This window comes from Citrus sinensis, chromosome 5, assembly GCF_022201045.2.
Source record: "Citrus sinensis cultivar Valencia sweet orange chromosome 5, DVS_A1.0, whole genome shotgun sequence".
NCBI lineage: Eukaryota > Viridiplantae > Streptophyta > Magnoliopsida > Sapindales > Rutaceae > Citrus > Citrus sinensis.
This window is the reverse complement of record NC_068560.1, coordinates 31145157-31160667: the sequence shown is the minus strand read 5'-3', so window position 1 is coordinate 31160667 and position 15511 is coordinate 31145157. Positions and strand designations below refer to the sequence as shown.

The following is a 15511-nucleotide window of genomic DNA, read 5'->3' as shown; positions in this document are numbered from 1 at the left end:
AACTCTGCATGTACTTGTTTATCCCATTCGCATGCACCCTTTACAGTTTACACCCGTATTGTTACTAATCTTCTTCTTATTATTGCTGTATGGTTGCTGAAAATGGGCTCCCAATCTTTGGAAAATTTACATACTTAACCCAAAATTTTTCTGTTTTTCAAAATTAAACCCCCTAGTTTTCTCTCATGGGACTATTTGAACCCACTGAATTTCTCACTGCATCCTTTTCTGCATTAAATTTTTTTTTTGTGAAAACATAATTTGAGCAATCACTTATTGATAATAAATGAATCAAGGGTAATTTTGTGATTTTTGATAATAAATGAATTAAAATAGTAAGTAGTAATCTGATGATTGTTTTAATTAAAAAAGTAAGTGTTGAAATAAAATTAATGAAACTATTTTTTTTATTTATAACAAGCCAAATATTAGTTCTTTTGGACACATTTACCCTTATCACTCTCATTCATCGTTGTCAACAAATAAAAACATTAGAAACTAGTAATCTCCAATTGAGCAAGTAAATTAACGGCAACGCCAAATCAATGCCACGACGACAACGGCTACTTCCGGAGACGAGTGAACCAGTGGCGATGCATTTTATTTTGAGTTAATTTGGTGAATTTAAGTCAAATTCTTGAATGGGTTTAATGTCTTCGTATTAACTGTAGATGATTATAGGTTAAATACCGTTGAACTACTGATGTCTTAACATTAGGATCGAATTGGGCATGAAAATTGATAAAATATTCATATAATTTTGGCATAGTAAATCTGGTACTATAAGTGTTTGTTAAAATGCCTTAAAGAATATATTTTGTTGTTCGAAGCTTAATTTTGCTATCATTTTTCTTGAATGGATGTCTAAGAATATGGGAAATGGGCCGAAATGGTATTATGTTGTGGGTGTTTATGTGAGATAAGTATGCCTATCGCATATAAAATGACTGCCATTTATTTGGTACAAGAGACACTTATTGCACATAACACAACTTTTATTTTGTGCAATCGGTGCCTGTAGCACTTATGTTTGGTGCGGCAGACACCTGTGGCAGCCGTGTTTACGTGTGACACATTTTTTTTAAAAAATTTCTTGCTATATATTTCATTATTCATACATTTATTTTTGTTCTGTTTAAAAAGTGAGTTAAATTAAAAAAGAAACCAGGCAGCAAAGCGCATTTGGGCAATGAGGATGCAAGTTCCAGCGGCTTTGTTAATTCTTTTTAAGTACTCAAGCTTGGCTCTCTTCGGAGGGTATGTGCAAAAATTATTATTGCTTTCTGGTGTGTTTAATGAATGCTTTTGTTCTAACAATAAAAACACTTTCCAACTGTGGAAGAAGTTGACATAAATAAAATAAAATAAAATTGTAAGCTTAATTTGCAATTATCATTATGAGAATCTCACTAATACAAATTCTCTCCTTTTTTAGAACCCAAAAAAAAAATTCTACTTTTTCTTTTTCTTTTTTGATGGAAAAATGGATCTACTTTGATGTCATTGATGTATATTTTAAAAAGATTCTGTCAAATAAAAGAAATAATAATAGTGATTACAAAAAAAAGAATACTAGTAATTACAAAATCTTTATGAATGAAGCTGTATGACTGATAAGGATTTCAATTTCAATTAAAGCCTATGGCACGATAAGTTGAGATCAACCATTTTTGATGATTAACCTTCAAGCTCCAGCCCTGGATACTTGCTTTGATCTTCTGGCTGAGTAGCAGCAGCAGCCATTGAAGGAGGAATCTTTACTTGGAATGGTACTCTTCGTGTAACCTTGAAAATTACAAAGCCGTGCGGGTATTAATTAATATACAATTAAAATTACTCGTTTCATAAACAAGAAGATTTTTACCAAATAATAAAAAGAAGAAGAAGAAGAAGAAGAAGAAGAAAGAAAGAAAACAGGTACCAACTTGTTACCTGTCTTTTCCTTTCTCAAAGAAACGCTGAAGGGAAGCCCTTTGTAACTGAATGGGGTTGCTTTCTCGTTGTTGCAAAAGTGGAAGCCATGTTCAAGTTTGGAATAGCGTTAGAGCTTTGCTCTGCAGAAAAGTGAATGAAAACAAACACTCGTCCAACGTAAAATATTCTCATTTGAGAGGTTCCTTGTTCTAAATCATTGGCTTTTATATTTTATCTCGAAATCTCAGCTGATTTTCCAGATTTGGTATAAGCTTCATTGTTATTGCTTGCTGCCCTTGATGCTTCAACACCCGAAAACTAAAATCAAGTCACTGAAATTAAACAAAAGATAAAAATACAACAAATACAAAGCTTGTGTGTTTATGAGCAACAAGTTGCTATCGCACTAGTGTTGATGCGACAGCAACCTGTCGCACCTGTACTGATGCGGTAAGCCTCTTTTGGTGCCTATCGCACCAAAACACGACCGCAGGTGCAATAGGCATAAAAACATATGCACATGGTGCCCATTGCTCTAAAATGGTTAAAACCAACAAGTTATCCCTTATTGGCTTAGTCTATGCTCTTTTTGAAATTGAGGCTAGACAACTGTAATTTAAAAGGTTACCGTATTAAAGTGTTTCGTGAATATTAATTATTACAGTTTAGAAGTTAAGTTAATTTAATTTTATATTTGTATGATGAAAAATCTATTACATTTTTAATAATCTTATCAAAATTTATTATTTAAAATTATATCTACTACATACTATTACCTTTTGTTTTAGAATGACAAGTTTTTTTAATAGTTGCTGTAACTTAAAAGGTATAATATACCTCAATACTAAACAGAATTTTAAACTAACAATCTACCAAAAATAAACACAGAAATTCTGCGAGAGATTTCATCAATCCAGCAAGCGCTTAATATACAATAGTTGTAAGTTGTAACTCATCTTTTTGAAAAAAATTCATTTGATTTTTGTCCTCTAACAAACCTACAATCATATATAATTCCATTTGCATCACTCAAAATGATGAAAATTAACTCACCAAGTGTTTAGATTCATTTAGATTCAGGTTTCCTGTCACTATCGCCATATTCAGTTACCGTCACCATTGATGATGAGATGATGAGATCGTTAGCTTGTTGAGGGAGATTTAGGATAATGAAATGCCAAGGTAAATGCGTTCCAATTTTTTTTTTTTGGCTCGTTGGAAAAAGTTGGGGACTAATTTTGAAAAAATCAAAATTTTCGGGCTAGTTATGCAAATTTCCCTAAACTCTGAGCGCGCATCACATTTACCCTACAGTCCCTACCAAGAATAACAATAATGATATGACGATAACCAAAAGAATTGCGAGAAATCAACAAAATATATATCATCAACTAATGAAACAGCTATATTATTAAGATTGCAGCCAGCTTACTTGATAAATTAGATTAATTTTTAAAATTATTACATGCCATCACAAATACACCCTAGAAACTCTTTCAACAAAATCTAAAATCCTCCGAGGGACTCATGAATTTGGAGCAGCATTAGTCGCCTCATTGAAAGAGGCAGCAAGGTATTCTGCAAGGCTCGGCTGTGAACTAGACTGTCTGGAAGCTTCTGAAACTCTCGGTTTTTTCATGCTAATGGATTTTGGAAACCAGGAATTTGAAGAGCCAGGGCTTTTGAAATTTCTACTCTTCCACGCAAGGGGTTCCAATTCCTGCCATGGGTCTTCATCCATGGACTTGTCATAGAAACACTCTGGCCCTTGTTTTCCATCTGCTCCAAAGCCACGAGAATGAAGTCCTCGGCCCCTTCCACCACTGCATCCCAAACCTGGGCTCACGCTGCTGCCATACCAACGACCTCTACCTCTTCCTGAGCTAGGACCAGGACTGCCTCCACGCCCTGAACCAGGGCTTGGACTTCTGCCCTGCCACTGAGGCCTGCCTTGGCCATAACCGAAAGTAGGGCTTCTTACTGGTCCAAAGCTAGGGCTGAAAATCTGACCTCCTCCTGATGCAGTAGATGGTGAATTATACCTAGCTGTGCCTCCAGATCCATTCCAGGATTCAGGGGTTCCTTGATGTATCCCGGTAAAAGGACTGGCCATTCCTCTGGGGCTTCTTTGCCCGTAGATTGTGGGGCTGTAATGGATAGTTGTAGCTTGCAATCTACTCCAGGCTTCAGGAGTTCCTTGATAGATGGGTAATGGACTTGCTCCTCTCGGGCCTCTATAGGGATGAGGATTATTATAAGGACTCTGTGATTGATACATTCTCTGGTCAAATGAAGAACTGGCTTGCAATTGATGACCAGGAGAGGGAATCATTCCAGAGTTTCTTGGTTCTAGTAAGTTGGAAATGAAAAAAAAAAAAAAATTGTGGCCAAAAGCAGGTTATTAACAAAAAATTGATAGATTAAAAGTTTCATGCCATTAATTATGAGTACACACCATAATCAATAATAAAGCATAGCACAAGAAACTATATTAATCTCCTCTAAAGACTAGATAACAAATTTTAAGCCTTGCTCTGAAATTAGAAAGTCCAAAAGATAGAGGAAAATGCATGCATTTTTAACTCGTGTATCCAATCTAACACAAACTTTAATAAATCAAAACAATACCTGAAAAGAATGATGAAGGCCGTGCCATGGCAGGAGCACTGATACTAGGAGGCATAGAGTAATTTTGTCTAGTATTATTATCATGCTGTCCCCTATTCTTGTTGGCAGAGAATGCGGCTACAGGGTCTGTGTAAAAACCAAACCTTGAACCTGTAAAAGGTTGCTCCTGTATTGGCTGAGCCGCAGAGTCCTCAAACAGCGGATTAGAAAGAGAACTAGGAACTGGAAATGTCTCAACACTACTACAAACTTCAGCCTGGGCAGCTTCTGCACGCATCGCTTTCAATCGTTCCTTTCTTTTTTCTGATTCCTCCATTAAACCTAATAATTCCCCAAAGTAAAAGATCACAACTGACAGTCCATTCATTACAAATATAACATAAAATCATATTAAATAATTGTCCAAATCTATACTAATTCTGATTTCATGAGGAACTAAAACAACGGCTAATCTCATCATTCAAGAAAGAAAACACTTGCATAGAAAATTAAATTAAATAATTAATTATATGCAACAGATATCTATTACAATAATACAATCATATAAATCCCCAATTAAGTAACTAATTACATAGGCACACGATCCAACCCTAATACCAATAAAAAAGCTGTAATTAGAGAGACCACGAGGTGCTTCTTTGAAATTTTGACAAACGAAAAAGAATTTGAAAGGGTTCATGAAACAGTAGACTCACAGAAATTAGAATTAAAATAGCGAGATTTGAGTTGCTTCAGTAATTCCGAGGCGCCCAACGTTTCAAAGTCTTAGCTTCAGTTGCAGAATCGCGCCTTCAAGTATTGATTCATTTTCCGGCATTTTGTCTTAAACTCGGGCTCGATCCAATACATCCTTATACGGAGCCCCAAATTTACGTAACACTAGGAATAAATAATTAGTTAGTATTAGGGCTTCTAGCAGGTCAGCAGACTCACGTGAACTTCCCAAAACACCCTTCACCATACAAACTGTTGGATCAGCACTAATATCTTCCATCAAAATTCTCATCCAACGGCTATGATAGCTCAACTTCACACACCAACAATACACAGTCTCACACAGCTGATTTTCACTGGAACGCGAGCCAAAGATTCGAGTGAGCCCCGAAACAGTGACACTCTCTTTCCTTGGCTCTAGTTCAACTGCTGCAACCCAAGATAAACGGCGTAGTTTTCGCCTTTACTTCTTTCTGCCGAGTGTTAATCATTGACCAACGCGCAAACACAAAAAGGAAAAAAGAAAGCAACTTTCGGAACTATGCCGACCAACGAAGGCTTCTCCGGTAGTTTTCTTCTTTTTCTTTTTTCTTTTTTTTTTTCTTTTATATTCAATGTTAGTTATGCGGAATAGGCAAATCGTTGGATTCCCTTATGAGTAGGAGCTTTTGCAAAAATGAATTTGATCATTTGCTGAAAATTGAAAAACAATGAAAGAAATTTTGTAAAAGAGCTCATCTTTCTTTTTCTTTTTTCTCTTACAGTTTCTGAACTATGGGGAATAATATCTTGGAAAATGGTATTTCTATTTAAATACGGGAATTTTTTAAATAATTAAAAATGAGAGCACCTATTCTTTCGTCACCTCAAGTTAAGCTCCAGTTTGGGTAGATTTTCGAGCAACTCCTGGTCGTGATATTTCAAGTTGAATTCATTGTTCTTCAACTGAAGTCTTGAACTGTTTAGTGTTATTATTGTTATAATTTTTTTAAGCATGTAAATTGAATTAGTAATCTTGTTTTGTGCCAGGTGTATCAAACTGTTATGTATTTAAAAGCCGATTACAAGAATATGCCCAAAAAGCTGGAATCCCTACGCCTGTCTATGAGACTATCAAAGAAGGCCCATCTCATGAGCCTTGGTTCAGATCAACGGTCATAGTGGATGATGTTAGATATGATTCATTGCCTGGATTTTTTAATCGTAAGGCAGCTGAGCAGTCAGCTGCTGAAGTCGCTCTCGTGGAGTTAGCAAAACTTGGCAAAGTTAATGAATGCATCTCTCAACCTATTGTAAGTATAATTGTCGCTTATGGAATGGATTAACTGCTGCGTAGTCTCCTTTTTTAATTTCTGAGGATTTTCCACTTGACTCTACTGGTGTGTCTATTATATTGTACAGTGCTTGCATTCATTGTTAAGTACAACCCCCTTTTCTAAAAGATTAATCTGAATTGCTGAAAATAAGTCTGTAGAATTTTTGTAAACGCTTGTATACATTTTGATAGCTGCATTTTTTATCTCCCTGTGCAGAAAATGCTTTCCTTTTACGTTTCTTCTGTAAATTTTCCATTAAAGGTTGGTTATAATGCAATCTTCACTGCACTAGCTAAATGCATTATGTAGTTACTGTTGTAAAATATAATGGAATCATGCTATTGTTTTCTGGTTTTACTGTCACTGACAAGAACTATTCTTCTCACCCAACCCACCCACACTCATACACTCACATTTATGAAGCCAACTGTCCAACATAATTGTCTTACTAACAGATAACCTCCTTCATTGGGTGCCCTGTTCAGCATGAAACAGGTTTATGCAAAAATTTACTTCAGGAATATGCCCAAAAGATGAATTATGCTATTCCCTTGTATCAGTGCCGAAAGGATGAAGCATCGGGAAAAGTACAGTTTTCATGTACTGTAGAAATTGGAGACATTCGTTATATTGGTGGTGCCGCGAAAACAAAAAAAGAAGCAGAGATCAAAGCTGCTAGAACTGCTCTTCTAGCTATCCAATCAAGTGCATCTGAGTTATCCGGTAATTCAGCTGGCAACACTCAATTAACTGTACTTCCTTCCAGAAAGAGAGGACCAGAGGTGGCTAATAACCCAGAGGAGACTGTAAACGTTCCAAAGGCAAAGAAAGGCCGATTTAAGAAGAAAATATTGAAAATGAAACGCCCTGGAGGTAGAATGGACCGTACACAACTCCAAAATACAGGGAATATGGAAAATATCAATGCTAGTCAGGAAGGGTCAAAAGTCAGTCAAGCTAATACATCTGGGATTCAAGGGGTGAGTACTGAAGTATTGGCTGTAGAAGGGACTATGGACTGCCAAGAAGGGAGATCTGAAATTGAGCCGATTGAGACAGAAATGCCTGCCGTGAATGATGCTTTGCCTCTTCACATCGGTGGTGATTCTGAAACCATACATTCAGCAGCTACACATTGCAGCGATCGAAGCAGCAATGAGGCTTCTGAGATGGGTACATCTTCTTTGGCAAAGGAAGTGAATGAGGTGACTCCTGGAGTGGGTACATCTTCTGTGTCTTGTCATGCTACTGCTCTGGCAAAGGAGGTGAATGAGGGTACATCAACTGCTCTGACAAAGGAGGTGAACGAGGCATCTGGAATTATGGAGGCAGCTTCAATGACGAATAATTCCACGTTGGGTCAGATAGAATCCTCGTGTGTCATTCCCGGGATAAACCAGCCAGAAGAGAGGATCCAAGCCAGTACGAGCCAAGCATAAATCTAGATGATACAGGTAGCTGCTTCAGTATTTAGGAATACTAATGGGCGAGAAAGTGGGAATACCCCAATTGAGATTTAATAGGTCTATATGTAGTCAGCTTTTAGAAACCTAAATTAGTTAGTGGATTGGGGTGGATCATTCCCCCAGACATTACAGATCATGTAATGTGCTCTTTTCTATGCTCAATAAGCTTCAGATTTGCTTATTGACACACTTTGTTGCTGGGAGTATATGAATAACTTCTATCATATTATTATTCTGCATCAAAAACTTAATTAAAAGGCTTTGGGTTTTGTTTAATTTTTTGCATTACCTTATCGTGGTGCTTGAGATTGTATTAGATTTCAAATTAGCAAAAAATAATTTTAACATGCCTTTTTTTTTTTTAAGGTCTTGGCGTTAATGAGACTTGGTGTTATAAATATACAGAAAGACAATTACAATTATAGTCATCATTATTGTGAAAAATCAGCATAAAAACTAAAATAGTTGCAAATGACTAGAACAAAAATTATTAATCACTATTTATTATTATCAACGAAAAGTTGTGGCACTGTGGGCTTCAAATTAGCTGCCTCTCTATAAAAAGATCCGAGAGGCCCTTGGCGGCCCAGGTTCCGGGGAAATATCCCATGATCTGCAAGCAAATTCATGCAATTTGAGTCGTCTCGTCTTGCTTTGCTAGCCTCGCGTAACTTGCCTCTCAGCTCGAAAGTCGAAAACCTCTCTTCTGAGAAAACTTTTATCTTGTACAAAAAAAATAAAAAGAAAATTAAGAATTAAAAATGCACGGTCGACCGCGCAAGCCACTGAAGCCAGAGGACGCTGCAGCTTCAGCAGCAAAAGCCGAGAAGCTACGCGTTCTCCAATCTCAGTTCCTTCACAATCACCACAATCATATGTAATTTCTTTCTTTCTTTCTTTTTTTCTTTAATTGTATGTAATAGTCATTAATCAGTTTACTTGTTTTGCATTGCAATCGCTTAGTTACTCTAAGGAAGCTGTGGAGTTAAGCACGAAGCTTCTAGAAACCAATCCCGAATTATACACGGCCTGGAACTACAGAAAGCTTGCCGTCCAGCATAAAATGACTGAATCCGACTCCGATCCCGACTCACTCAAATCGATTCTCGACGAAGAACTTCGAGTGGTGCGTTTCTTTTTACGTACTTCACTTCATCAAGCTTAGAGATCTGATTAGTTATAAGAAGCATGAAATATAATTAAAATGAATTAAATTAGGGCATGATGATAAGTTTGTGATGTATATTGTGAAGGTAGAGAGTGCATTGAGGCAAAACTTTAAGTCGTACGGGGCATGGCATCATAGGAAATGGATTTTAAGCAAGGGACATTCGTCTATAGATAATGAATTACGCCTTTTAGATAAGTTCCAGAAAGCTGATTCCCGGAATTTTCATGCATGGAACTACCGAAGGTCTGACCATTATTATTATTATTATTATTATTATTATTTTGTGTTTCCGTGTGAATGCAATACTAAGTACTCATTTTTATGTGATCTTTTCCCAGATTTGTGGCGGCTTCGATGAACAGATCAGAAGAAGATGAATTAAAGTATACTGAGGATATGATATGTAACAATTTTAGCAATTATTCAGCTTGGCATAACCGGAGGTATGTCTCTTGTTTACTTATTCATTGAAGGTATTGGATATAGTTCCAGTTATATCATCTGGGAAGTAGAAATCTGGTCTTTTTTTTTTTTTTTTTGACGATTGTCAGTTTTTCTAAGCCGTGCAATATTTAAATGCTCAACTGAACTTGTTTGATAGCAACATATAACAATGAGGAAGTTTTACAGTTAGTGCTATTTTGTCAGAGTAGACATATGATTTTTTGAAATGTTAAACCTTCATTATTGGTTTTAATATGGTAAAGATATTGTCATAACCTATGACAATTTTGCGAAAATCATTGTTACAAGTTTATATATGCATTTTTTTTCCTTATATTATATTCCTCTCTTAATTGAAACGATTACTTACTATATTTAAATTATTGATGGGACTTTCCAGTTTGCTTCTGTCCAATTTGCTTAAAAGAAAGGTGGAAGGGTTTGTTTCGAAAGAAAAGGTTTTACCTGATGAGTATGAATTTGTACATCAAGCTATTTTCACAGACCCAGATGACCAAAGTGGTTGGTTTTATCATCTTTGGCTTCTTGATCAAACAGTTAGAGTTGATTCTCCACAGCTTGTTTCTTCTTGGCCTACCCCTGGTTCTGATCTCATTTTACTGGGAGATAGGTGCCTAGATGGTTGTGCTTCTTCTCCATTCACGAGATTTTATTTGGATTCAAGGACATTTCCACTTGTTCTCTATTTTAATCAGTCTGTTGAAGGGGTAAATTCATCCACAATAACAGTAGATTCTGAACTTAACACAAATAAAGATCTTGTTTGGAAACCGCTTTCATCATGTAACTCCAAGGCCGCACAAGTCTGGGTTACACAGTTGAACCTTCCCGATGGAAATACTCATTCCTCGAAAGTATTTCCAGTGGAGGTTAGCCTTGGACATTCTCAGGGCATTATTTCTTCAAGTGGTTTTCACTATAGCAATCCTTTTTGTTTTGCATTTCGAGTTAGCCTACAACTTGTTGAAACACAACCAGTTGAAGGGCTGGGCAAAGAGATTATTTCATGGAGAGATGAGAGTTTTCATAATTATAATGCACATTCTCAGGATTCAAGTCCAATTTCATCATTATATCAGCTCAGCATCAAGAATGACAATGAGCTAACAGATTTTGAGTGGCGAGCTGCGACTATAGCCAAAGAGATAGATCACTTCCGCGAATTGTTGTCCTTGATAAACTGGTAAAACTGTTTTGTTTAGTGGTCAACTTTAAACTTTAGAAAGTGCAATGCTGTTAATCAGTCATCCTTTTCATTGTTTAATTTTTGTAGTAAAATTGGGAAGCTTACACTTGCAAGACTGCTGATGGCTCATGATGCAATGACGTGTCCTCCTGCTAACAAATTTTCGCATTCTGAAGAAGTTCTTGAACTATATAATGACCTAATGAGGTTGGATCCAATGCACGTTCAATACTACAAGGACCAACACAGCTTAGTTTTATTGCAGCAGGTATTTTTCCTATCTGGCATTCCTTTTCCAGAAAAGGGCAGTCCTTTTTAGCCATAAAGTAGATTATCACAGTATTGTAGAGTAGATTATCACCGTACACTCTGACGTTTGAGTTTTTGACTTTGTGTACTGGACTCATCAGAGCTTAAGATGGTTTCCTTTTCTTTTCTTTTGGTGAACATATTTTCTGGAACTGAGATTATATATCTCCAATACTGTTGGTGAACTATTACCTGTCAATTGAACAGTAAAAACATATTAATTCAGACAGAATATTGGCTCAACAAACTGTCATGTGTATTTTAACTTCAGAAGTTCCTGAAAAAGGCAATTGTTTAACTGCATAGCTGAATTTGGCTAATAAACTCTGGTTATTAAATTGTATGCTCCATATTCTATTTGGTAATTAGAGGTACCTTGTCATCTTAACACTAGACTGATATAGCAATTTTGGGTTAAATTTATGTGCTGATTATTAGATTTTACGTAGAAGGGAACAGATCTCTTTTTCTGTTGATTCTGCAGGTGACTTCCAGTTGGGAGTCTTTGCTGAGCCGCTGCTTTCATTATAGCAACTCTCCCTCCAATAGAGGGAGCCCAATGTGTCTTCAACTGAAAAATTTATCATTATCACGATTAGGTTCTTTTGACAAATTATTGTGGGTCCAAATGCTAGATCTCAGTCACAATGAGCTTCGCTCAATTGAAGGTAAGCTACTTTCAAGGCTGTTGTAACTACTGTTAATTTGATTTGTAACTACTGTTAATTTGATTGGACAGATTTTTTCTAAACGATTACAATTGTTTGATTTGCCATTTCATGCAAATTTCTCCCATATGCTACCATTGAATTTAAAGCTTAAGCTTATCATAATCCACTATTCTGATCGGGCAACTAGGGAAGCTCTTGACTGCTTTATGATGCATTTTAAATTCTTAATAACCTTTCCCGTGTAGTTGAATGGAAAGAGATTTATTATCTTTGTTTTGGTTTCATAACAGGATTGGAGGCTCTGCAGCTCTTGTCTTGCTTAAATTTGAGTAACAATATACTTGGAAGTTTTACTGCTTTAGAGCCTATAAGACAGCTGAAGTCATTGAGAGCATTAAATATTTCATATAATGAGATTGGTGCACACTCTATCGACACAACAAAGTATCTATGCTCATCTCCTTTATCTCATTCAGTTGGAAGTGAATGGAATCATGGCCAAACCGTGATTGATGATGATATCAAAAGCTATTGGGAAGCTTATTTTATTTTGAAAGGCTTGAACTTGACACAATTCGATATTGTGGGTAACGCTATTGTTAATGAAAAGTTCAAATCATTCTTGATTAAGGTTCTGCCTGGACTGAAGTGGCTGGATGGTGAACAATTGCATTGATTTTCAGTTCCTAGGTCTTTTTTTTTTTCTTATTTCACTTTCTGGGTGTACCATTTTTTCTGTTAGCATTTTTGTTTTTCTCAAAATGTTGCCTTACATATTAAGAATTGAATTGACTTGTAATTTACTGTACAATAGAATTTAACTCAGATCGCATGAATTTGCATAATTTCTTTCTCCTTTTTAGTGTGTTGGATGGTCAGACATTGGCCCTGGATGATTTAAGTTTCTGAAGTAACCTCCCTCTCTGTCTGTCTCTATTGACTCATGACTTCAATATGTATGCTCTTGACTCATGACTTAGATAAAATTTGTTAATTAGATGTTCAGTTAAGAGGCATAGCCATCTAAAGTAGAAGAAAACAATGATTTTAAAAAATTTTATTGTTAAAAGTGAACCTTTTTTCCACGAGTTCGTTACTGTTCTGTGCAAGTAATATTGCACCCAGAGGCTTCCGACATTGATGAGATTGAGTGAGGAAGGCCCACCCAGAATAGCATAGATGATATAAAAGATGCTGCCTGTAACGTGACGAAAATCTGAGCTGTAAAGATTTTGCAACAAAGAATTGGAGGAATTTGATTGTCTAAGTGACGAGGGATCGGCTGGAAATTGAAATTAGGCAGTTTAAAAAGTACAGTATTAAAATATTTAGTAAAATTATTATTTAAAATTTTATAACACTTGAAAATTATGTTGATATAATTTTTCACTGATATAATTTTTTATTGATAGAAAGTTTATTATATTTTTTATAATTTTGTTAAAATTATTATTTAAATTTTATGTTTATTATATATTATTAATTTTTATTTCATAATTATAATTTTTTTATAACAACTGTAACTTAAAAATTATAATACTTCAATTCTAAACAGGACCGAAGCCATCACGCGTACTTCTTATAACAAGTCCATGCAAATGGACCGCACATTTAAAAAAATAATAATAATGAAACATAAAAAAAAAAAAAGAGCGAAACGTTAGAATTTATGCCCCATATAAAAAATCAAACCATGGATTATTATTAACAATTCTAGAAGAGAAAACAGCCATACCCAAATTCTCTTTGAAGTAACCTCTTCTATTTATCTGCCTCCAAGAAACATGAGCAGATAAATAACACTCACAAACAAGCAAAAAACGGTGTGTAAAAATTAAAGCCCTATTCACGTTGCCTGATTTTGATGCCATAATAATTTTGCAAGCACCTTTTTAATCCTCCTCTGAACTTGTCAATATCTGTGGATTGCCATCGAGAAACGTTGATGTACGTGCGATTCTAACATGATTTTCTATTTATTCACACATATGCAATATCACTTGCGTGTCTATTTGCTAATCAAGAATGAATGATTAAAATGAGATTCAGTTATGTTGCAATTGTGGTAAGGTACTATAGTTACTTTCAGCCATTAGATTCAATCAATGCAACTATGTAATTGTGTAAATATGGATCCAATGACTGGTTGCAACTGTAGGTTTACCCTTAAAATGATCGTCCCCGAGATATAGAGAATTGTTGTTGATGACCAATCGAATGGTTGGTGTTTTCTTATGGGAAGTGAGGCTCGTGGTCTGTGATGCAGCTCTTCTTTAGCAGAAAATTGACCTGTTGCGAGAAAAGTAAACACAGCTAACAGCTTAGATGATAGAGAGATGATTGATCGAGACTTGGGGAGCACGAAGTCAACATCCGACAGAAACCAAACTGTGTTGAACTGTTGGCTTGCACTCTACGTTGTCACTTGTCAACTCTCTTTATTTTTCTGGGGGAGTACGGAGTCAACATCCGACAGAAACCAAACTGCGTTGAATTGTTGGCTTGCGCCCTACGTCGTCAACTCTCTTATTTTTCTGAGGGGGTTCCAAACTTTTCTCTTTAGTTCATTTGGTTCTTACTTCCCCTTTTTTCCCCTCGTACATTTAAATCATTGCATTTGTGAGTGTTGATAATTTAAATAGTAAAATTTCTTAAGAATGACAAATAATCGTGGGTGTTTTTAGTTATTTAATTTGACATCATTGTTAAATATTTTTCCGATTATTAATGCACTAAGACAAAAACATTAATTGACCCATTTATTAATTAATCATCTCACTGTTTTGTTATAAACTTCAAAGGTTAGATTATTTTAACTTAAATTTTTTATGTAAATTTTAAAACTAGGTTAATTTAACTTAATTTTTTTATCTAAATTTTGAGTCATTGATAAAATGCAATTTAATGATGGATAAATTGACATCAGTAACTGTTATTTGACTTTTAATATATAAAATGGAATTACATAAAATTAATGACTCAAAATTTATATAAAAAATTTAAATCGAAATAACCTCTCCCTACTTTTAATATGCACATTCTTCTATTATCTAGGCTGTCTGTAATTTTTAAAAAAATTTGCTTTACCATGTACTCAAGCATTTAATATATATATATTTTTTTTATTCTTTAGAATGTTATATATGTGTGTACGTGTGGCTTTACTATTTTCTGAAACTCTAATAAATTATGGTATAAATAAAATCAAATAATTTCAAAACATGATAAAATAAACTATTATACCGGAGAGGGGGGGAAAAAAAAACAACACAAGATTATTGATATAGCTATATTGCGTTAGAAACTCTGCACTCGAGCAAAATAAAAAACAAGTACTTAAGCTAGACAAAATTAGAAAACCCGTAATACAAATTTGACAAAATTAATTTATCATTTTAGGTACTATAATTTGCTAAATGCTAGCTCATATCATATTCGTATTGGATTGACATGCCATGTCAACATTTACCACTCCTAATAGAGAAATGGATGGTTTACTCCAAATATTTAAAAAAAAAAAAAAAAGAAGTTAACTCTCCCAAACAAACAAATGAAGAAGATTGAATTTTCCAATTTCAAAGATGAAGTGGAGAGGTGAAAATCATCAATGGTGGTTGTCTCATCTCTCTTGAGCATCACGCACTAAGTAAGGACAGAAATCTCTTATTATC

At 35.2% G+C, this 15511-nt stretch overlaps 3 protein-coding genes across 3 annotated transcripts; 2 read left to right on the top strand and 1 right to left on the bottom strand.

The window, feature by feature from the left end:
- Positions 1–3296: 3296 nt before the first annotated feature.
- LOC102616474 (protein SICKLE) lies at positions 3297–5430 on the bottom strand. The gene is made up of 3 exons (XM_006472387.4): positions 5238–5430; positions 4543–4863; positions 3297–4263 (listed from the first exon to the last, which is right to left on the bottom strand). Exons 2-3 carry the CDS (start codon positions 4856–4858, stop codon positions 3440–3442), a joined length of 1140 nt encoding a protein of 379 aa, XP_006472450.2. The 5' UTR covers positions 4859–4863; positions 5238–5430; the 3' UTR covers positions 3297–3439.
- A 185-nt stretch (positions 5431–5615) lies between these two features.
- Positions 5616–8314, top strand: LOC102616183 (double-stranded RNA-binding protein 1). The gene is made up of 3 exons (XM_006472386.4): positions 5616–5822; positions 6286–6548; positions 7058–8314. The coding sequence occupies exons 1-3, from the start codon at positions 5798–5800 to the stop codon at positions 8009–8011; spliced, it is 1242 nt and encodes a 413-aa protein (XP_006472449.2). The 5' UTR covers positions 5616–5797; the 3' UTR covers positions 8012–8314.
- Positions 8315–8629: 315 nt separating this feature from the next.
- Positions 8630–12685, top strand: LOC102615884 (geranylgeranyl transferase type-2 subunit alpha 1). The gene is made up of 8 exons (XM_006472385.4): positions 8630–8915; positions 9002–9164; positions 9292–9452; positions 9548–9652; positions 10054–10857; positions 10948–11128; positions 11654–11837; positions 12131–12685. The coding sequence occupies exons 1-8, from the start codon at positions 8800–8802 to the stop codon at positions 12514–12516; spliced, it is 2100 nt and encodes a 699-aa protein (XP_006472448.2). The 5' UTR covers positions 8630–8799; the 3' UTR covers positions 12517–12685.
- The last annotated feature ends 2826 nt before the right edge of the window (positions 12686–15511 follow it).

Excerpts from the sequence above, each read along its gene's own strand:
- LOC102616474 (XM_006472387.4), bottom strand. The coding sequence starts at position 4,858 with ATGGAGGAATCAGAAAAAAGAAAGGAACGATTGAAAGCGATGCGTGCA. Across the intron at positions 4,264-4,542 it reads GCCTTCATCATTCTTTTCAG|AACCAAGAAACTCTGGAATG; the intron begins GTATTGTTTTGA and ends CCAACTTACTAG.
- LOC102616183 (XM_006472386.4), top strand. The coding sequence starts at position 5,798 with ATGCCGACCAACGAAGGCTTCTCCG. Across the intron at positions 5,823-6,285 it reads GACCAACGAAGGCTTCTCCG|GTGTATCAAACTGTTATGTA; the intron begins GTAGTTTTCTTC and ends GTTTTGTGCCAG. Across the intron at positions 6,549-7,057 it reads AATGCATCTCTCAACCTATT|CATGAAACAGGTTTATGCAA; the intron begins GTAAGTATAATT and ends TGCCCTGTTCAG.
- LOC102615884 (XM_006472385.4), top strand. The coding sequence starts at position 8,800 with ATGCACGGTCGACCGCGCAAGCCACTGAAGCCAGAGGACGCTGCAGCT. Across the intron at positions 9,165-9,291 it reads TCGACGAAGAACTTCGAGTG|GTAGAGAGTGCATTGAGGCA; the intron begins GTGCGTTTCTTT and ends TATATTGTGAAG. Across the intron at positions 9,453-9,547 it reads CATGCATGGAACTACCGAAG|ATTTGTGGCGGCTTCGATGA; the intron begins GTCTGACCATTA and ends ATCTTTTCCCAG.